General features: G+C 35.9%; 1 protein-coding gene and 1 pseudogene across 8 annotated transcripts in view; both read right to left on the reverse strand.

Annotated features, from left to right (window-relative positions):
- The window catches only part of AHI1 (Abelson helper integration site 1), a 219,739-nt gene that overhangs the window by 153,810 nt on the left and 42,083 nt on the right, over positions 1 to 23,846 (reverse strand). For all 8 annotated transcript variants that reach the window (XR_009404471.1, XM_059400772.1, XM_059400771.1 and 5 more), the window contains exons 13-18: positions 20,662 to 20,785; positions 14,772 to 15,001; positions 12,083 to 12,189; positions 8,777 to 8,895; positions 5,750 to 5,880; positions 3,918 to 4,058 (exon numbers count right to left, since the gene is read on the reverse strand). Coding sequence is in view for 7 of the 8 variants with exons in the window: in XM_059400772.1 (XP_059256755.1) it covers positions 3,918 to 4,058; positions 5,750 to 5,880; positions 8,777 to 8,895; positions 12,083 to 12,189; positions 14,772 to 15,001; positions 20,662 to 20,785 (852 nt within the window). In the remaining variant the exon portion in view is untranslated. The remainder of the gene's footprint in view (positions 1 to 3,917; positions 4,059 to 5,749; positions 5,881 to 8,776; positions 8,896 to 12,082; positions 12,190 to 14,771; positions 15,002 to 20,661; positions 20,786 to 23,846) is intronic.
- LOC132017381 (small ribosomal subunit protein eS12-like) lies at positions 9,140 to 10,223 on the reverse strand (annotated as a pseudogene).

The following is a 23,846-nucleotide window of genomic DNA, read 5'->3' on the forward strand; positions in this document are numbered from 1 at the left end:
GTAGATGCTCAATAAAGATTTGTCTTGCCCAAGATACTATGACCAAGTAAGGGAGAGTTAACATTGATTCAGAGAAGAGACTGCCACCTAGTGGAAAATTAGGCCCATCACCTGGGATTATCAATTCTGAGAACTTCCCAAATTAGCACTCGATCCTACTATATGTATATTCATTGTGTGTCAGTATTCAGGCTAGGTACTGATAACAGAAAGATGAATAAGCCTTCATCTCTGTTGCCTTCAAAGTACAAATAATACAAAGAAATCACAGAAAGGCATAAAGCAAATGGTTTTGCAGGGAAAAAATTTTTTGCTTATTAGAAAATTAAAAGCTGACGCCAGGGCCGGGCCCGCTGGGCGGGGGCGGGGGGCGGCAAGAAAAAAAAAAAAAAAGAAAATTAAAAGCTAATATTTCAGGAAATTTGCTAAAAAGGCAGGTTAGTGTAGCAAATAAGAGCACAGTCTCCAAATCCAGACTGTATGGATTCAAGTCCTGGCTCATGTAAAATGAGGATAATTATAGGACCTATGTCTTAAGATTATTGTGAAAAATGAAGTAAATAGATATAAAGTGCTTAAAACAGTACCAGGAACAAAGTAAGTGCTTTGAAAGTATTAGTTATGATTATCACTACATGTAGAACAGGATCCTAGAGATGGAGGTAGACAAATATTAATAACAGAACATTAACTGCTAAAGTCTAGCTTCATAAATTTAATTCAGCAGAAGTCGTTTCTTCTGACTAGCACTCTGTTATTATGGGAATCCTAAAAGTACATTGTTTGTGGTACTCTGTGACTAAATTTTGTATTACTAGATGATTAACCCTTTCAGCATCAGGCAAATAAAACTGCCTTCTGAAAGTAAAAATTGTATTTCTTACCAAAAAAAGCAAAAAGTCAGTAGAATGAAAGACCCAAAAGACCACAACCTGAACACATGCTTAACAGGGAAAGACGCTTGCTGACTCTTCACAGATTTTGCTAGAACTGAAAGATAGATGATACATTTAGCTACCACTGTGGTCTCATTCGCAGCTTATTTAACTTACAAAAAAAGAAAAAAAAAAAAGAGTTTGCTCCATTTTCCTTGAAAAATACCTATATGTATGAGCAGCTCTGATAAATACTATTTAAAAATCATGTAACTGTTCTACATCTTTCAAATTTTATGCCACTAAAAACATTTCTGTAAAGATACATGTAAACTTTATTTTCAGCCAAGAAAGTGTGGGGAAAATATTCCTGCATTAAAAATAAGTAAAATATAAGGCAAAGCTGTAACAGGTTAATGATAAATATTGTAGGCTTTAATGAAAAATCTAAATACTATTGACTTGAAGATTATGGCTTGCTTTTAATGACTAAAACACTTTAGAGTCTAAAACAACTTTTTTTTTTCTTATGACTACATACTATTCACAAGAACTGTGCTAAATCTTGGATTGCTTGGGATTATGTAACTTCTTCCTAAGCTTCCTCATTTTAAAAATAGGCAGCAAAGAGTTAGGAAAATGTGTTGAAACATTTTGAGTTTTGTTTGTAAAGGTGTGGGTACACTGAAAATTGTGTTAGAAAATCATGGCACAAAATAATTTTAATTTCATGTGTATTATTTGAACATTTTAATTTCTGAAACACTTGAAATTCTTTCCTTTTCTACAGTAATACAGTATAGATATAATGTCCTTAACTTCATGCATTTATTTTCTAATACAACTGACCCAGAAAGGTAAACATTCTAATCATAATTTTTTTAAAAAGGGCTGCCAAGAGAATGAATAAAAGAGAGGGAAAACACTTTTTCCAATTCCCTTTCATACAGAGGAACTTATCAGCATATTAAAACCTCAGTTCCCATAAAGTCAAGTATATATGGGTTAAATGAGCATGATAACAACACATTTTACCTTTTTCCTTTATTGCAGTCCTTATCAATTTACAAAGTACTTTCACAGTCTCTGCCTCACATTATCCTCACAAATGGCTCTCCGGGGTAGCACAGGTGTGGACAGTATCGGTGCCACTTAGTAGATGAGGAAATGGAGCTTCAGGAAGGCAAGAGGCGTGCACAAGCTACACAGAAACAGAACTGAACCTAAAACCTCTGCTTCCGAACTCCTAAAAATGCTTTGCTCTTTCTACTTATGTTTCTAGAAAGGACTTCTTGGTCTAAATGCCTACGGTCTAAAAACCAAACTGGCAAACCCAACTGGGCTAACCTGATGATGGATCAAAGACAGAAAATAATAGTGAAAAAAGAAAGATAAAGAGTGGAACTTCCACTTGCCTTTGTGAAAATTTCAAAAGCCTACAAAGCACATTAGGAATTGAATGGCAACTGTTGTGAAAGTTCTAAAGGTTCTGAGGAAATAACCATGCGGCCTGCTTCTGTATACCAGGCCCAGTGATGAGGATGGGGTGCTTAGGTGTGACTCTCCTTCAAGTGAAGAGTGAGAGTACACACAAAGGATAGCCTGTTTCAGCCTGTCTGAACTAGACACCAGGCCTGAATACGCATTAGAGAAATTAGCTATTTCTTCTAGGAAAAATTTTTCAAAATAAATCTTAATTTTACATATTTTTTTCCTAATATAATTTGCCTGGAAGAGCATAATAAAATCTATACAATGATCAACAACATCAGGTTTAGAACTTAGCTGTCTTAATAATTTAGCATTGACCAGAACAATTAACCAATAACCAATTAGCTGCTAACCAATATCTGTATTAATGCAATAAGTGGAATGACTCACATTTCTTTTAAATTTAAGACTCTCTGCCAAATAACCCCATGTTAATGTTACATTATATATTGGTATGTAATTGTATATTTATGCATTTAAGATATTGTATGTAAGCCTGCCTAGCTTAGCAGAAAAACTGAATGATGATACATGACATCCTAAATAAGAGACTAATGATGGCTGTTTACTTTTGAACAAGATTTAATATGTAAAGAAAATCAAACTGCAATTTTGGGAGTGACAGTACTATGAGTAAATACAGTGCAGAACAATGAAATCCTAATTTCAGGACAGAAGTTAAGGAAATGTATGAAAATAGCATAAATCCAAATAATTCTAAAAATACCATTTTATTCCTGAAAAATGTGCCCAGGTCATATCCTTATTTTTTTCTCAGAAAGACAGAATAGTGTAATTTTAGAGTAGAAAAAGACATTAAATTTCTAATTCCAGATCTTATTTTCACTGATATTTGATGTTTTACCTTCTTTTTTAAGCTAAGAAATTCTTTTTTTTTTTTTTTTAAAGATTTTATTTATTTATTTGACAGAGAGAGATCACAATGAGGCAGAGGGGCAGGCAGAGAGAGAGGAGGAAGCAGGGTCCCTGCTAAGCAGAGAACCCGATGTGGGGCTTGATCCCAGGACCCTGAGATCATGACCTCAGCCAAAGGCAGAGGCTTTAACCCACTGAGCCACCCAGGTGCCCCTAAGCTAAGAAATTCTTAAAACTATAGATTACAACCTTGTGCTTTAGGGAAAAACAAAAACAAGGAGTAGGAAACTAAACATTCAGCTGAGCACATTAAAGGTCCCAAATGTTGTTTACCTTTTAAATTTAGTTAACACATTCTCAAATAATTTTTAGGTGAATTGTATTTGTTTAAAGTTAGAAATAAAGTGATGATTACCTTTCTGTGATTCCAACAAAAAGACACAACCATTTATGTATACCTTTGCTGATATTTCAAATCCATAATAATAGTGCTTATGGAAAAATAAAATGTTGTAACACATAATAATATAATCTATTTAATATGTGTCTTAAAATATATTCAAGGGAGCTTTATTAATACAAAGGTTGACAGTTTTCACAAAGCTCATGATTCCTGGTTCAGACTAAAAGGAAAGGTTACTTAAAATATTCTTTTCTTATCAGCATTGAACTTACCATGGAAATCATAAATATATAGAAGAATTGGCTCATTCTGCCCAAATGCACAAAATGCAACCATATTTTCAAGTGGGTGATAAGAAATGTCTCGAATGGGTGATTTGAATGGCAGGTCAGAATACACTGCTACTTGTTCTCCTAAATAAGAAAAGACATGCAGTAATTTGTACTACCTCAAATCTCTCTCATTAGAAGATTATTCCGTAAATAACTAAAAACACAGTAAATAATAACAAAGCTCACATTATATACATGAAGACCTTGATTACTTAAAAATAATCGAGTAATTCTTATATTAATTATTTTTCATCCTATTGGACCTCCTCTAATTCTCATCCTAACTCTTCAATGAGATTTTCAAGGCACAGAAAAAAAAAAAAAAGCTTAGCAGGAGGGAAGTACCTGACTCTGAGATCTGACGGCTGAGCAAATGCCAGCTAATAACAAAGAACTCACAGAGAACTCTGGGAGGAACTGAGGGCCTTAACCTGAAGACACTGGTTGAGGGAGGTTTGGTGGAGAATTCATTTTTCTATTTCTTTTTTTCCAGAGACTGAGGTACTACCTGCTTTAAAGATAGACATAATTATCAATGGGCTAAAAGAGGCCTATAGCAGAGGTCCTCGGAACCTATGAGAACTGGAATTCAAAAAGCAAACAACCAAGATCAATTTGTTGAAGGAGAAAAGAGATTTAACACTTCCAAACTGATGTTAGAGCATCAAAACACAGTAAGAGAAAAACCTCCAAGAGAAACAACTAGTCAAAAATGCTTAAAGGAAAGATGGAGAATGTGTGATTAAGGAGGGCATGTGCTGTGATGGGTGTTGTACATGAAGTGATGAGTCACTAAATTCTGCAGCTGAAACTAATATTTACCCTGTGTGTTAACTAACTGGAATTTAGATGAAAAACTTAAGGAAAAAAAAAATGAAGAAAATTAACACAGTGAACCAAATACTATTGACTAAAGATATTAAAAATGTTTATGTGGCTTTAACTTTTCTTTTGAAAAGCAAAGGTGAGGTACAAATAAACTTCCTGATATACTTACTGTATTGGAAAAGCATGAAGTACAGTAATTGAGGTAACTTTTGTTTTTCTTTTTAATGATTTTACTTTTAAGTAATCCCTATATGCAATATGAGGCTCAAACTTATGATTCCAAGGATCAAAACTGGCAAGCTCTATCAACTGAGCCAGTCAGGCACTCCAGATAAATTGCTATTAAATTTCAGACACCAAAACTTTGACAGGAATATAATTACTTCTAATAAAAAATACATTACAGATATTTAGCCATTTGTATACCCATTTACATTCCAAATTCAGGTTATAAATATTCTGAATTTTGCATTACAATCTTAAGTACTTCTCTTACAGAGCACAGGGAATATGGTCAATAATACTGTAAAATAACTTTGTATGGTGACACATAGTAACTACACTTATAACCGGGAGCATTTTGTAATGTATATAACTGTTGGATCATTATGTTTGTTGTATATCTGAAACTAACATAATATCGTATGTCAACCACAATAAAAAATACTTAAGATTGCTAATACCTTATTATAGGGAAGGAAAGAATAAACCTTGAATTATAATGCAAAATCCAAATCCATGAAGATATCGAAACAATAAAGACAGAATCTAATATAGATTTAGACTACAGCTGAGTCCCACTATCGGCTCTCCCATCTTGAAAAACATAATTGAGAACCTGAAATCAGAATTTTCTTGAAATTATTCCATAAAATGATAGTTTCCCCACTTCTTCAAAAATAAAAACAAACCTAAAAATGTTTTAAGATCAATAAAATATTTACCTGTTTCTGGGTTCCAGACATATACTATACCATCCTCACTTCCAGCAAAGAGAAAAGTCCCACATGGTGTCAAAGTACTATGAATCTTTTCCCGGTAATTTGCTGCACCTACAAATTTCCTTGCTGCTAATCTACAAACAAAAAAGATTTCACAAATGTAACCTATCTTACCCACTGAAAAGACAGGTAGTTAAAAAAACCCTTTTCTGGGGCGCCTGGGTGGCTCAGTGGGTTAAAGCCTCTGCCTTCGGCTCAGGTCATGATCCCGGGGTCCTGGGATCGAGCCCTGCATCGGGCTCTCTGCTCAGCGGGGAGCCTGCTTCCTCCTCTCTCTCTGCTTGCCTCTCTGCCTACCTGTGATCTCTGTCTGTCAAATAAATAAATAAAATCTTTAAGAAAAAAAAAAAACACCTTTCTTTTAAATACTTCTTTTGCATTTAACAAACAATTTTTCAAGAACCTGTTACATGATAGACATTCTACGATGGATGAAGAACAAAGAAGAGAGAGTCCCAGAGCTCAGGAAGTTTATAATTTAGGAGAGAGAAGGAATCCATCAATATAAAACGGAAATTGGAAGTAGAAAGTGCCACAAGAAAACAAAATGATTTGGATAAAAGTGATTCTTTCTTTCTTTTTTAAAAAGATTTTATTTATTTGAGAGAGAGATCAAGAGCATGAGCCGGGGGTGGGGGCAGAAGGAGAGGAAGAAGCTGACTCCCCACTGAGCAGGGAGTGCCATGGTCACCCAGACCTGAGCTGAAGGCAGATGCTTAACCGACTGAGCCACCCAGGAGTCCCCAAAATGATTATTTCTAGCTATGAAGAGAGAGCCTACGTTATGGAAGTAGCATTTGAGTTGGTTACTTAAAGATGTATAAGATTTTTATATTCTTGTATTTTTCCCATGTGATAAATTTTTGAAATTACACAACAGATAGTTGGATCCTTGCAGGAATATTAGACAAAAATATTATTAAATCCTCTATTAAATATGGTATATAATCTTCTAGATTATTTTATTTGTGAATAATAGCTAACATTTTTTCTTAAGATTTTATTTATTTGAGAAAGAGCACAAGCAGGGGGAACCACAGAGGGAGAGGTAGAAGCAGGCTCCCCACTGAGCAGGGAGCCTAATGCATGGCTCAATTCCAGGACTCTGGGATCATGATCTGAGCCGAAGGCAGATGCTTAACCAACCACTTAGGTGCCCCAACAGCTAACATTATTTTAGTGCTCACTACATGCCAGGTAAGTACTATTATCTGTACTATTTACAGAGAGGGCATTACATACAGTGTCCCATTATATGTTTTTTTCATTTAACAATAAATCATGAATAACAACACTTTTTGTCAGAAAATATAGATTATGTATCCATTTTAGTAGGTATATATCACTGTCTAAACATACCTTAAGAATTCTTCTACTATGGGACAACAGTTAGGATGTTTCTAGCTTTCCCTTACCATGAACATGATTTCTATGTACAATCTTATGTATATGTATTTTTTAACTGTTTTATCATTATTTCCACATAAATTCCCAGACCTGAGGTTACTGGCTGAAAAGTTTCTGGAGTCCTTGCCATACTTTACATGTGTAAACTTATTTACTCCCCACGAAACTCTTATGAGTATGGTATATTTTTCCCCCATTTGAGTGAGGAGGAGAGGCTCAGAATGGTTCATCAGTTGGTCAGGGATGGAAAAGGTGTTATTTGACACTAAGCAGCTCGCCTCTAGAGCCCAAGCAGAAGTCTAAGCTGAATACTATACACTAGTTGAAAAGGGAATAACCAAATTCTTTACGCCTGGCCTTTTAAAACCTGGCACTAATCTCTATTTCTAAAAACATTCTTTCTCAGCACTATCTAGAAATTAATGTTCCTGCAGACTTACTCACCCTGACTGGATCACAACTTCTATTATTCTACCTCTGAATTTTATTCCAGGTTTTTCATGTTTTCCGTCCCCCCGACCAACTTCTACCTTCTCTAAATTCTATCCATCCTTTATATTGAGTTCAAAGGCCAGCATCTCTACAGAGCCTTTAACAGAAGACTATAGTACTGCCATCCTTACCTTTATCTGCCATGAAAGATAAAACCCTTTTATTAAGTATTTATAGTTATTAAAATAATACATATCAAGTACTCGCTATCTCTCAAGCATGACATGGGTACATGTATAAAAGAAGAATAAGGCAGATCCCATTCCTAGAAGATCTCACAATTTAGCCTAATTAAATGTTTTATGTTATTTTGGAGGTATTGTAACTAGATTATAAACTCCTGATGAACTACTCTGCCAATCATTCTCTCACAGCACTGATGCCAGTATCCTGAACAGCTCTACATAAACAAAAGCCTTAAGAGTTAGCCCTAAAAGAATGTTGCAGAATAAACTAGTATACATTACATTTTTCTTTCTAAACACAATCATGAAATCTAATAAAACTAGAGTTCTCATTTGTTTTATTGGTACACTTAACAACAAAACAAAAGCACACTGGAAAACTATGCTGGCTTTTCTAGCATTCTGCTTCCACTTTTTACATTAAGGAAATTTCCTTTCCTTATTTAGGAATAACACAAAATAGGAAAAACAAGGATATATTAATCAAAAGCTGTGTCATTCTGTTATATTATTGCATAGTACTATGCTATAGCAGTATTGTAAGAGAGATAAAAGATATTGTAAGGCAGAGGCTTCCTCTTTTTTTTTTTTTTTAAATTGTGACAACAAAAAGCAACTGACTACATTTCAGCTTCAGAACAGTTTACATTTTGAGCCAGAAAATTCTTTGTTGTGGGGGACTGTCTTATAAACTGTAGGATGCTTAGCAGTATCTCTGGTCTCTATCCACTAAATTCTAACATTCAAAAATGCCTCTAAACAATGTAAGATGTCTTCTGAGGGGAAAAACTGTGTATATGAGAACCACAGCTGTATTTTATAAGTATGAATTAACTCATTTCTTATTCTACGAGTGCTTAACCTGTCAATATAGAAATATACTTACATTCGGAGATCCATAATTCTCAAAGTACTGTCTTTGGTATGGATTAACAATCGTTTTCCATTGGGGTGAACCTCCAAATAACTTACAGGAATACCCTTAAACTCACTCTCTTTAATTTCCTAAAAAGATTTAAAAAAGATTATAAAATATTATCATTGTACAGTTTGTCTAATATGAAGCCCATTTTTAGAGCACAAAATTATTTTAAGTCAGTCATTTTTGACTGCAATTTAAAGGATTCTTTAAAATCATTAGCAAAAGGAATCCCAATAACTTCATTTATAGGTTGAAAATAAAGCTGATTGTGTGTGTATATATATATATGTATGTATATACATATATATAGCTACATTTAATTAACATTTTTGTGATATATTCCCAAATAAGCACTTTCTAAATCACAACTTCTAACTTTGTATTTTTTTGCTTACCATCATATAAGAAAAGCTTCTAATTTTTATGACTTCAAGAGTTAGTACAGAATTAACTTTCAAGTTCTGTTTCAGTCTGAGATTACTTCTTCATGCACTTACTTGTACTTTGTCCTAAAAAAGGTATGTGACTGGCATCATATTCCAAGATCATTTCATTGAGATTGTAATTTTAGGTTTGTGGCTTTTTTTTTTTTTTTTGAGGAACAAGAATCAAATCTTTTTTTTAAGATTTTATTTATTTATTTGACAGACAGAGATCACAAGCAGGCAGAGAGGCAGGCGGGGGGGGGGGGGGGGGGCGGGGGGGCTCGGAAGCAGGCTCCCTGCTGAGCAGAGAGCCCGATGCAGGGCTGGATCCCCGGACCCTGGGATCATGACCTGAGCTGAAGGCAGAGGCTTTAACCTACTGAGCTACCCAGGCGCCCCAAGAATCAAATTTTTTATTTGTTCATTTCTTGCATTTGAAATATTCATCCTTGTCGATGACATCCTTGGCCTGAGACTTTGCCACAGTCCTTAATGCCCACACAACTGCAACCAATGACTTGATGGGGTTTCCCACCTGTCAGTTTCCCAGAGGGCCTACCCAGTCCCCTAGCTTCTTGTTGTTATCAACCTTAATTAGGTTGATTTGGTGTTCAGCACAAGGGGCCTCCACCAACTTGACATAAACCTCATCAGAGTTGGATTCAAGGACACAAAGATGGGCTTGGCCCTTGTCTAAGACTGACAGCTCGTCAAACTACATGTGCTAGGCCATCATGGATGAAGATGTTCTCCAGCACCTCTTGTAAAGCAGTATTAATGGCCATTACAGCTCCAGAAGCAATGCCTTCAACTCCACCTGTGACGCCGTGGGTCACAGGTGGAGTTGAATCTTAAGTGCACCTTGGCCTTTAGGAATTTTTTTCTTTTTTTTGGTAGTTACTTAAGGTAGCTACAGGAGGTGTCTGACAAATGATGTCAAGAAAGACCTACATACTGAAGGAAAATCTGCCTGGATGAATCTTACATAGGAAAAATTACTAAAATTACTAAAGGTCCTTCTTGAGTGGATTACTAGAAAAAAGAAAAAAGACCGTAAATGCAAACTGTTTAGACAGAAGTCCAGAGATGCCAAAGCAAGTCTGATTTAAGCCCCAGGCAGAATCCTAAATTAGCCTTCTCCTCCTTCGAGGACCTAGTATGTTTTGTCTCCTTCTCTAGAGGGTCTCCTCTTCGGAGATGGTTTGGCACCAGCAGAGGTGGGAGACAAACTGCTACAATCTGAGTCTTGGCAGCTAAGCCCCACTACCGCACTGGCCACAGGAAGGCCTGCTGTTAGCTGTTACAGAAGTCAAATACTGACAGCACAGATGGGGGGTGCAGTGACTGAACTACAACAGCCTGGGGGTGGGGATGCACTGCTGGGGGTCTGAGCAACACTTACACAGATGCAAGTGTGCAAAATAAAAAAAACACAAAACTGTCTAACAAGTTCAGTGTTGGGCATGTATTCGACAAAAATGCCACCAGATTTAGCATTTGTAGTATCTGTTAATGATCTCTTCTATATTTTTTTCCTTATCATATTCACACTCAAACAAAAAAAGCCTTAGTTCCAACACTCATGTCCTGTACCACGGAGTGTGTGCCACAGCACATGGACATGTCATCTTAAGGGACAGATGAGTATAATTTAGCATTTCTCACACTGATGGCTAAAGAGAACCAAGTAAGAAATCTAGTTTGTCCTAGGGAATTAGCTACCAAAAGATATTTCAGCTCATTTTCTAACTTTTTATTTTGGACTATCTCCAGTAACTACCAGGCTGCAGATTTTGAAGGTAAATTTGCCTTTTAGTTATTATAGTGAGGTAAAGAAACATGATTTTTTAACACATATAGTAGACTCTGCACTGTATACTCAACTTATTGGAAAAGATGCCTTTGGAAACTTGTCAATCCCTTAGGTATATAAGTAATTAGAAAGTTCTTTTTAAAGTGTGTAAAATTAGGCTACCACATGAATCCCAAGCCATCAATCATTAATTCTATAGACTAGATGAAAATGACTAAAAATAAAGTTTTTAAAATAGAACTGATAGATTCAACAGATTTAACTCAAGTTCATAAAAATTCTTTTTCACTTAGAGTGTCTTTTTTTCAAATGAGGACAACTGTTAGAAAAACAAAACACTGAAGAACAAAATATAGCATATAAGAAAAACTGTATCAACTTATATAAAACAAACCCAGGTTTAAAAATTTATTTTATACTTTTAATTAAAAATACTGAATATGCACCAATAAACTGTTTAATACACCAGGTACCTTAAAAACACTCTATTCCAAAAATGAAAGATCAGCTGTTTCTGCCTACTTGGCAAAACTCAAGTGAAAACAATTATTGTGAGTAAATGATAGACCCTAGTCATAATTACATACTTTTGATTACATAATTGTGAAAAATAATACTGTTAACAAAACATTGAACACACTATTTTTAGAGTGATGTTCCGGGGGTCAAAAAAAAAAAGAAATGAACAGCAGAAAATATAAGTTATTACTTATAGGTGGTAATATAACATGGGCCTCATTTAGCATAATTCCAGTAATGGATCAGTGAAGTCATATCACAAATTAAGAGTTCAAAGATAAGGAAGTAAAGTTTGGCCAAAACGCAAATTTTCACTAAGCTGCTATATCATCACTTAGCCATCAGGAAGACTAGACAATTAATCAATGATAACTGACTTTGTAGGGCCTGAGAAAATATTTTTTTGAGAAGAGAGAAAGAATGTCCTGATGTCTTATTTCTAAAGTCATGTGGTTCAATTTTTTTTCTAATTTGTAAAATTAAATCTCATGTATTAAATATGATCTTATATACCTTATTTACACTCCAGTGGCGCACTGAATGTTGCACATCATTGACTTTGACATAGGTATTCCAAACAACAATCACCCCTGTGCAATCTCCTGAATACATGTGATGACCTATTAAAAAAAAAAAAATTACTCACTTGTGAATGCTACACCAGGTAAAAACAAAATGAAATTGGGAAAACACATCCCAGTATAACAAAGAATCAGAGGGCTATTAAACAGTATTTTTAGTAAAAAGAAAAAAAGCTAAAAAAAAAAACCCCAAATACAAATCATAATCAAATCCCAATTATTTTTAAATGAATTCTTCATTCTTCTGAATTATTTTTGAAGACTTATTTCCCTTTTTTACTCACATGAAATTGAATACACAAAGAAATGAGCATCTTATTGCATTTGTATATAGGTCAAGTTCCATAGCCAAATAAATCATTTGAATTATCCAGTATGTTATCTATATTGCTCGCCTTTATTAACCTATATGATCTGTTCTATACTCCTGAAAAAACACCTATATTCTAATATATACTGTTAGCAAAATGCCTGAGATCAGTAGAAACTATAAACAATAGGGAATGAATAAAATGATAAGTGACAGGTGTTCCAGCTATTCTTAGAGTTAAACCATTTTATAGTTGAATGGGACTTCAGAGACCATCAAACTCACTGTATACTCACTCAGGATTATCTCCCACACCATCAAGAACAGACGGTTGGGGGGCACCTGGGTGGCTCAGTGGGTTGAGCCGCTGCCTTCGGCTCGGGTCATGATCTCAGGGTCCTGGGATCGAGTCCCGCATGGGGCTCTCTGCTCAGTGGGGGGCCTGCTTCCCTCTCTCACTCTCTGCCTGCCTCTCTGCCTACTTGTGATCTCTCTCTGTCAAATAAATAAATAAAATCTTAAAAAGAAAAAAAAAAGAACAGACGGTTGTTTAGTAACTGTGAACTTGGTTTTTTACAAGGGAGCTATTCAACTGATGAACTGCACTAGATATTAGAACGTTCTTTCCAATTCAGAACAAAGAATGTCCATCTTTGGTAGCTCTGTCCCCATCTCTATCTACTGGAGCAATAGAGACTGATTTCTTTTTGTTTCACATATGCATATCTTAGTCAAGTATTTGAAGAAATTCATGTCTTTTATAATCTGAAAGACTTCTACTATGACAAAGTTTGTAGACATCTTTCTATCCCTGGTGACTTTTCCTTAATGTGTTCCAATTTCTTATCATCCCTGTAGTTAGACTGAATATATTGGCAGTACTTTCATTTTGATCTGGATGCTGCACTAATTAATTATAGCTATAGTCTATATATTCGTACTTAAAACATTACAGCACAAAGCAAGGACTCCAGAAATGTTTGACTCAGCAACCTCAGGTCTAGGAATTTATGTTAAGAAAATAATTATATGGGCGCCTGGGTGGCTCAGTGGGTTAAAGCCTCTGCCTTCGGCTCGGGTCATGGTCTCAGGGTTCTGGGATAGAGCCCTGCGTCGGGCTCTCTGCTCAGCAGGGAGCCTGCTTCCCTTCCTCTCTCTCTGCCTGCTTGTGATTTCTCTCTGCATCAAATAAATAAATAAAAATCTTAAAAAAAATAATTATAAAACAGTGCAACAAAGTTTTGTATATACATATATTTACATGTGTACATATTATTCAGAGAAATCATGTTCATGGTAGGAGAAAGCTGGAAACATCCTAAGTACTGCCAACAATAGAATGTTTCTTAAGACACATTCAGACAATTATATAATATGTACCTATTAAGTGTGAGTTGAATACAGAGGTGTTCAGTGCACAATGTACTCAGTACAGAGTGTAAATACATGTTTCCTCTGCTATCTATCTAATATTCTTTTGGTATTTCCTTCTTCTTCCTCATTTTAACCCTTTAACTCAAAAGTCACTTGAAAGAAACCTACTGGAAAAAGAAAGAAATAAGCCTACTGAGGGGATAATTACCAATCCAATGAAATATGTTTATGAAATTTGGTATATGACTGGTTATTACAGCAAAGATTAGTTGAATCTAAATATTTAAGAATTTAATAACAAATGATTTTTTATTTTTATTTATTTTTTAAAAAAGATTTTATTTATTCATTTGGCAGACAGAGATCACAAGTAGACAGAGAGGCAGGCAGAGAGAGAGAGAGAGGAGGAAGCAGGCTCCCTGCTGAGCAGCGAGCCGGATTCGGGGCTCAATCCCAGGATCCTGGGATCATGACCTGAGCTGAAGGCAGAGGCTTTAACCCACTGAGCCACCCAGGCGCCCCATAATGACAAATGATTTTTTAAAAAGATTTTATTATTAAAGAGAGAGTATATGCAGGGGCAGGATCAGATGAAGAAACACAAAGAGACTCCATGCTGAGCGCAGAGCCCAACATGGGGCTCAGTGTCATGACCCTGATCATGACCTGAGCTGAAACCAAGAGCTGGACACTTAACGGAATGAGCCACTCAGGCGTCCCCAGAATTTAATGACTTTAAAATTACAAACAAAACTCCCTGACTGCCAAATCTGTGCCCAAGGCTATCATATGATCTGCAAAATACACATAAATCTAAAAATATATAATCATCAATACACAAAATCCCTCTCAAGCTTAAAAATATTACCTTAATGAACAAAAATTTTTAAAAATTCTTCATGCAATTAGCCTCCATTTGGAATATATTTTGACATACCTTCAATATCAAAACAGAGAGAGTTGATGAAACTTCTGTGCGTGTCAAACTGTCGAATCAATATGGCAGGATCCCCTCTCATATCAACCTTCCATATCCGTATCACAGAATCATAGCACCCTGTAACTACCACTTCTTTTACAGCAGGATGGAATTTAGCCGTGTAAACAAAAGAAGGATGAGGTAAAACTCTGAAAGTATTGGTATTATTTATTTCATTTTTCCATATCCTGGAAAAGGATAAAAAGTTTTATGTTGCTTCTGAAAGGCAGAAGTTTCTAAAACTTTTCCCCAAAACCAACATGGCAATGCATCTTAAGTAAGCAATGACAATAACCAAAGGCAAACTACACTTTATAACAATCAAAAATAATGTGATCAAATATTTTATGGCTGGGGTTCTTTACATTTTGACAAAGCTATTTCTTAGTTATTATCAAGCATAATGGTTAATTTGTCTACTAATTTTAATCTATACTGTAAAATGAAAAATTGTATTTGGATTTTTTTTAAACAATTATTTTTGACATTGATTAAACACACATGGAATAGTTGATAAAATACTGCATTTAGTACAATACACACAAAAAATAAAATATAGGGAGAGCTTCAATTATTCTCCATTTAGGTTGTATATATTGCTTTTGTAAAATGCTCCCTAGTAGAGGTTTAGAGAAGAAGCTAGTCCATTAACTCTGTATTTATAATTTCCAAGCCTAGAAAGTGACTGTGATCTCAAAGTCTTAAAAGCCATATTGAAATTACTGTTTGATACCTGAGTAAAATAAGATTAACTATGATACTTTGATAGAAAACAGGCTACCTTACATTAAACAATTTATATTTAACACTTTTAATATGTCTTCCTCTAAATTATGGATAATTTTTAAAAAGTAATATTACTGTCACTGCTACAGTCCTGACAAAAGATTAAACCCTAAGGGTTAAAACTTATGTTAAATACTCTGCAGTTCTAGTCGGTCTATAAAAATAGGCAAAAATCTAGAGACTGAAAGGTACTAAGTGAGTGTGGAACACTGAATTTTTAAACAGTCTGATTAAATTGTTAAAATTAGAAAAATAGATTAATTATTAATAGGGGGATTTATAGTTCCTTCTTTTAATCATGGCCTAAAAACTAAAGCAAATTAAGTCCTTTTCAAAATTATTGGTGAAAGAAAAAAATACAGCTGCCATTCAAGAATAACATTCTGAGTCTTCTCAGCAGCTGTTTCAAATAAGGATATGATCTACAATTACTAAGAATCCAAACTAATAATGAAGGAAGTGAAAGAACATGTTTTCAAGTGAAAATAAAACACGTGTATCACTGCATAAACATTTTTACCATAGTAATACTTTCAATGAATATATGCTACATGAAATACAATACTTACTAAAAGAACAAAATAACGAATTTGTGATTAAGACTGTTGAAAGAAGATTGTTTAAAAGATAAAAACTTCAGCTGTTTGCTTAAAAATCTTATCAGTATTATGTGAAATCCTATGTAACAGGCAGAAATGAAATAATCATATCTTAAAAGCAGCTCAATTAAAATAGACACAGTAGGGGCGCCTGGGTGGCTCAGTGGGTTAAAGCCTCTGCCTTTGGCTTGGGTCATGATTCCAGGGTCCTGGGATCGAGCCCCACATCGGGCTCTCTGCTCGTCAGGGAGCCTGCTTCCTCCTCTTTCTCTGCCTGCCTCTCTGCCTACTTGTGATCTCTGTCTGTCAAATAAAAAAAATAAAATCTTTAAAAAAAAAATAGACACAGTAATTTACAATAAAAATGAAGCCTTTTATGTAAAAACCTAACTGGAATCAATGATGGCTTTAGTCAAGCAAGTAAATATTGAGTCTAAGAACAACAGAAATGTATTAATGAGTTTGGGGAAAAAAGAGCTGATCACAAAGAACAAGGAAATACACAAATCTGTGAAGACTAGATGAGCACACACAAAAAGATTATTACAGTTGGGAAAGAAAAAAACATAGTTACAACAGTATGTATGATGAGGGGCAACATTAGGACATATGTGCCTAAATGGGAGCCATTACATGTGGGAAAAGTCTGATTATATGAGGAGCCGATGGTTAGAGAAAAATACAGATTTGTGCTGAAGATAACTAAAGAAGATTTTGGTTAACCCTACATGGCAAAGAGCTAACCAGTGGGAAACAATAACTCAGGAGTCACTAGCACTAACCAGGAAGACAAAAAGAAGACACAGCCAGAAGTCCATGCCTCTGCCTCTTGGAACATTAGCAACTCTAATTCTCTTCCTTTGACTTTACCTTATTCATTTTAAGTAGTCCTTACCTCTTTCAAAAACCTCACTCTCTTTGGTTCTAGCAACAATGTTTCTCTTCACTCAATCCTACACAATAAGTATTTTTATGATGTAAAACATCCTCCAACAGTATCAAAGCTACATAAAGAAAAAAGCATACTTTATACTATATTGTGTATATATATATAAAATATCATATGCTGGCAAAAAAAACCAAGAAAACTACAAGAAATGGTTAAATCTGAGCTGGGTTTTAAACAATGACTATGAGCCATCACAAAAGGCACTTAAATGGTTGCTGAGTGACTGAGCTGGGCAGGAAGGCTAGGAAAAGGGCATTTAAGCACTGGAAGAAGAGACATGGAGAGGAAGATACTAAGAGCATTTTAAAATACTGTGTGGGTGACGCCAAGGGTACATGGCAAGTGCACAGGAGAAGGATGTAGGGTCAATGAGAAACATGCCTGTAATGCCATGCTAAGGAGCTGGAACATTTTCAAAGGGTAGTGGGAAGACTTCTGAAGATCAGGGCATTACAAAGCATGGTTGTGAAAAGACGGAGGAACGAGAGACTGAACAGTGGGAAAGTTTAGCACCAATATTTTGTTTTACCACCAAAAGGGCCTGAATTAAGGTAACAGCAGTGAGGACAGAAAGGGTGTGATGGAATGGTGAAGGTTTTAGGAGGGCAAACTGACAGATCTGTGGTACTCTTAGATATGGGAAGGAAGCGTAGGAAGAAAAAAAGAAATAAGTGCTATTCTGGACTCCTGGCTTGGGATTCAGGGTGGATGCCATTAAAAAATCCACAAGAGGACCAAATGAGGAAAGCAGTCTAGTGATATCAAGTCTGGTTTTAGATCCAAGGTGCCACTGACAGTCCAGACGGAGTAACAGAAAGTGAAACTCAGAAAAAAAGTGGGCGCTAGAAGTCAGCCCATAGAAGTGAGACAGGAAAATGAGAGAGACCAGAATAAGCACAGCAAACCAAGGAAGATGCTCAAGTAGGAGGATTCTAGGAATAAACATCTACAGAGAACAGGCAGAGCTTCGAAGAGGAACAAGTGACAGGGAACAGAACTGGCCAGTCATAAAAAGCAAACAGAAGAGGCTGTTAAAGAAACCACTTAATTGAAACTATTTTAAAACTAGTCAATAATTAATCACTTCAGTGAAAGCAGATAGGGTAATGACCTAAATTGGCCCTGAATCTGAAAATCAGCAAGAGACTGCTGACCTCTTAAAGAAGGTTGATCTAGAGGGGGAGGCAGTGAAAACTAGATTCACTGAGTTGAGCTAAAGACGTGTGTAGAACGTTCTTGATATTGTAGAAAGAAAAATAATGTGGTAGTCTGAAAAGGAGGAAGAACTGAAAGAAATATTTCTTAAGACAAGGAAATTTGAGCATATTTTTAAGATGAGAGGACAAAATCAATAGAGAGGAAGATACTGAAGAGATAAGAGAGGTAGGAAACAGAATGGTAGATTGAAGGGCTGAGATTAAAAGCACATGTCAAAAACTGTAAGAGTCTCTTAATCTCACAAAATAAACTGAGGGTTGTTGGGGGGAGGGGGGTATGGAGAGGGTGGTTGGGTTATGGACACTGGGGAGGGTATGTGCTATGGTTGAGTTCTGTGAAGTGTGTAAACCTGGTGATTCACAGACCTGTACCCCTGGGCCTAATAATACATACATGTTAATAAAAAATTAAAAAAATTTTTTTTAAAAAGCACATGTCAAAGAGTTGCCTGAAAGGTGTCCTTACCCATACATCTTTGTTAAGAGCAGTGGACAGAGATAAGATGGGTACATTTATAGATATTGGGTGGGAAACCAGAGAGATACAGGAAGTTCATGTCTGGCATAATTCACTGTAAGCTAAAGGCAGTCAGCTAATGAAAGCGGGCAGATGTGACTCAGGGTCGAGAACCTGAAGTGCCGCAAGGCTTGGATGTGCTGCCAGAGGAATAAGAAAAGATAGCTGAATAAAGATAAGGAAAAAGCTTGTTTGGCTGAGATGACTGCTCAGGTGATTTTAAGACTTACAAATCCACAATCAGGCCTTTCCAAGGTTATGAATTTTTCTCTAGTATAATCTGGCATGGGACAGAATGGCTGTGTTGAGACAACAAGTTGACCAGGGGTTCCAAAGAATCCTATTAAGAGGGACCAACAGCAGGTGCCTAGCTACACATGGAAGGAAATCAAGTCTCATCACCTTTTGCATTTAAACAGAAACTCAACAGTCCTGATAACATCTTAATCAATTAGATATTTTATATTAAAAAGGAAGCTGATAAGAGTAATAAAAGAGACTCAGACACTAGAAGTGTCTGCTGAAAAGTGTGTTAAAATGCAGAGAGCAGAATTAAATAAGAGTGAAATCAGAAGGCATCCCAAACTGCTCTAAATGTCAGCTTCCTGGTGTACAGAGATAACATAGATTTATGTGTATCCACCTACGTTTGTTGGAGTCAAATTAAATAACATATTTAATATATATATAATATAAAGCATCTTGAAAAACTGCCTAATAATACAATTAGCATGCAAACAAGGTAGAACAGCAGCTAGAACAGGTCAATGAAATTTTACAAAGTAGATTTAAAAAATTTTATGATACATATTAAGTTGGGAAGGATTAAATTATTTTATAACTGACATTCTGAAAAGTGCAAATACTGAAAATCTTTAAAACATAAGGCACATATTCACTTACATGTAGGTATCCCCTGCTTTTCAAAGTCTGCCTTACACCACTTCGCTTTTACCTAAGACCTACGTCAGTACCTGCTTTCACTAACCAGAAGAAATGTGAAGAGGATTTTTACTTTAATGAAAAAAGGAGAAAAGGCAAAATCGGGTTCAGCACTTGTTCTGCCGTGAGCCCTTCCACAGGGAGAGCGCAACCCCAGCAGCAAGGGGACACTGCGACACTCGTCCCCGGAAGCTACACTCAGCATCTCAACGTCAAGCTGCCACAGGTCTGAACTGTATCTGTGAGCACCTGTGCTTTATTTCAATTTATTTTGTGCCCCCCTTAAAGAAAGATGTGTCCCAAGGTATCAGAAAACTCCAAGAGAAGTTATTTTTGGGTCTGAGAATGCTCAAAATTTTTCCATATAAATTAACAGTTATAACTTCTTCCCCTTATGCCATACCTTTGTCTTAGACAAAGTTTCCATTCCTCGCTGTCTACCACTGTGCATCATTGTGGGCTGGCCCCTACCTACAGCTAACAGGGAAAACAGAAGCCCTACCATTAAGAGCTTATATTCTAGGAAAATATCAACTGTTTACCTTATGTCAAACAGTGCAGAGTATTAATCAAATAGCGTACATAATGATCATTTAAGGACACTGGGAACTAGAAGCATTATGTATTACATAAAAAAGATATATTTAATAAAAACATCTTTCAGAAAAAGCTTTCCTACTACTACTGATCTAATCGGTCTGTATGATGCATCTCTATGACAGTCCCTTGATAAGCAAAATATTACTTAAGCCTAAGAATAGCTATATCCCTTTATATTTTCTTTACTTTCCTTGATGGCCAACAACATACACAGTAAGTACTTCTCAAGTATACTAACCTGGCAGTGCCATCAGATGATGCAGTAAGGATATAGCGATCATCACGGGACCAGCAAAGATCATAAATGATATTGAGGTGGCCACATAATTCTCTCATGAAACGCCCAGAAGGAATTTCATATACTACAGAAAATATTCAAAAATTAGTAGGTTTGCAGCCAGAGAGTCCTTAATCCAGTAACATACAAACATAAAGCTTATAATAATTTGCACACAGTCTCTAAGAATACCATCACCAAAGATATTTTCAGCGTAAAAAATCTCAAAGTCTATTTAAAAGTAGTTTTTCATTTCCTTCAGACTCAAGAATTTACACATATAAAGTTTTATAGCATGCTACAATTACTCTCATCTCGTCAAAGCAATTTTCCTAGTAGTCTTCCACCATCAATTTATTAATCAAATAATAGATAACAGTTAAATTGCAATTCACTTCAAAGATTCTATAATTTGAGTTTTCATGAATAAGATATTACTTTACCTGAAAATCAATTAAATTCCAGCCAAAATTTTAATTATTTAAAGAAATTTAAACTGTGCTACTATTAGAAAAGAATTCTTTTTTTAAAAAAGATTTTATTTATTTATTTGTTTGTTTGTTTGAGAAAGTGAGAGTAAGCTTCAGCCAAGGGAAGGGGCAAAGGGAGAAGGAGAGGCAGACTCCCTGCTGAGCAGGGGTCCCAATTCTGTCAGAACCCTAGAATCACAACCTGAACTGAAGGAAGATGCTTAACCAGATGAGCCACCCAGGCAGCCCTTGTTTTAAAAAAAAATTCCAATACTAAAATGATATAATAAGAGAATTAACAGAGATCTAATCTGATAAACAAGACATTAAGGTATTGCTCTAAGTTAGGTTCACAATGAAAGATTTGAAAAAGTGACTCGAGAACAACAAAAATTGCAAGTCTCTACTTCCACCTAGTGGTAAAACCAAATGCCCTTTAAAATACTAAGCACAGAAGTACTTCTGGAATAGCAAAGAAGCACCTCAGAGTATCTGCTCCCTGATAAAAGCAATAAGAACACCGTAAAAATTATCCAAATTCACTTTTTTCTGAACTCTAGAAGTTAAACAAAGGCTTGCAACAACCTGAGGAGCATTTATTCAAGAAAAACAGCTTAATCTTGGTAGGAAATGAGCTTTGCGGCATTTTAACTTGCTATGGTCCCATTCCACTCTCCCAAGCTGCAGAGTAGCTTTAGAAACCAACAGTCTCACAACTTAAAGCCAGCAGCCTAGTAGCCATGGGATGGGCCAGAAAATATAAGAAGCTCCCCCCAAAGCCCCACTCTCATACTTACTACTAAAAAGCTCCATTCCCAGGGCTTGGCTTTCCTTGGCTTGGCTCAGAGCCTGCTCTGTGTGAAAAGCCCTAACCCCAGGGTGCATGCTGAAATAATCAGTGGCACAGCTGGCTGAGGCAGTGATGCCAACTGAAGCTAAGGAGAGTGGCCAAGGAGAGGCTGAGCAAAAAAATGTAAAAGGAAAAACCTGGGAATGAGATGTCCACAGAGGACTTTGAAAAGATGCAACAAATTCCTGGGAACCCAGCAGGACATATGTATGTGAACAAAAAGACCAGAGGTGCTTTCTCCCTCTGACTGACCTGAAAGTGAAGTAAGGCAGAGCTGTAATTGCCTGCAGTGAAGTGTTGGAAGAATGCATCCCAATACACACACACACACACACACACACACACACACACACACACGTTTGGTAAAGGCTGGGCGATCTACTCACTCAAAGCATTTAAAAATCTCTACCACACCTGACCACCAAGCTAAGTGAGCAGAGACTTCAGCAACAACCAAGCTAAGTGAGCAGAGACTTCAGCAACAACAAATCCTGGGCGGGTAGGTGCAGAGGAGGGGAAGGTGAGGAATCTGATTTCCAGACCTGCTGCACATGTAATATGGAGACAAGAAAAAACCAAAACAGTCCAGTTGAGCCACCCACAGGAAACAAGGCAGTCCACAGAAACTGTCTATGAAGAAGCCAAGACACTGTTCCAGACAAAAAATTTATTTAAATATGTTCAAAGATAAAAAGAAAACCATGTCTAAAGAATTAAGGTGTGAGAATAATTTCTGGCTAAAATAACAGTATCAATAAAGAGACAGAAATAATTAAGAAAGACAAAAAAATTCTAGAGTTGAAAAGTACACTAACGGAAATAAACAATTCACTAAAGAAGTTCACTAACAGATCTGGGCTGGCAGAAGAAACAACTTGAAGACAGGTCATCTGAGATTATGCAGTCTGAGGAACAGAAGGAAAAAGAATGAAGAAAAATGAATAAAGCTGCAGGGACTTGTGGGACACCACCAGGTGTATCAACAATGAGATGATGAGAGTCTCAGAAGAGAAAAAATAGAAAGGAGAAGAACAATTTGAAGAAATAAACACTAAAAACTTACCCATTTTGTGAAAAACAGTAATCTACATATCCAACAAGCTAAACAAATTCCAAGTAGACATATCATAACCAAACAATTGAGACTAAAGACAAAAATTCTTCTGTGCTTTGGAGACTTAAGCAATAAGTATGTCTAAATTTATATAGCATTCTGAATAAGATTTAAGAATAAAGTAACACATATTTATCATGGAAATGCTAAAATATAAATCAGAATGAAAATAATTCTTTCACTACCCAAAAAGAAATCACTATTAATTCTTTGGAATAGATATTCTAAGAATCTTTTTTCCTCCATACATTGGTTTTGGTGAATTTTTAAAATAGCACAGTCATAATCAAACTACACAAGTAATTTTGTTTTTTAAAGCTAACATTATTTCATGAGGAGGAGTATTTATTTAATAAATGCTAGCCAAGCCAATTATGAGTCCTTGCTGAAAAGAATAAATCATCTGAAATAAACTGTGAGGCTGAGGGAAATTTAATACCACCCTAGTACTTAGGGCAGACGCCCACAGGGGGCAGGCAACTTCCTGCTGAGGAAGCTGGTTTTCATTATTACACAAGAAATTAGGGAAGTATTTAATGTCTCTCACTTTAGAAGAGTAGAGAATGCTCACTTAAAGCTACAGAAATTTTCCTTTTTAACATGGTTTTCTGTATTTTTTAAAGGCAATTTGAAAGTGGGTTTTTGGTTTCTCTGCTGCCTTCCCTACTACTGAGAAATCGTTCTCTAGGTACTCCTGTCCTGAGCTGTTACT

This window comes from Mustela nigripes, chromosome 5 (genome assembly GCF_022355385.1).
Source record: "Mustela nigripes isolate SB6536 chromosome 5, MUSNIG.SB6536, whole genome shotgun sequence".
Lineage (NCBI taxonomy): Eukaryota > Metazoa > Chordata > Mammalia > Carnivora > Mustelidae > Mustela > Mustela nigripes.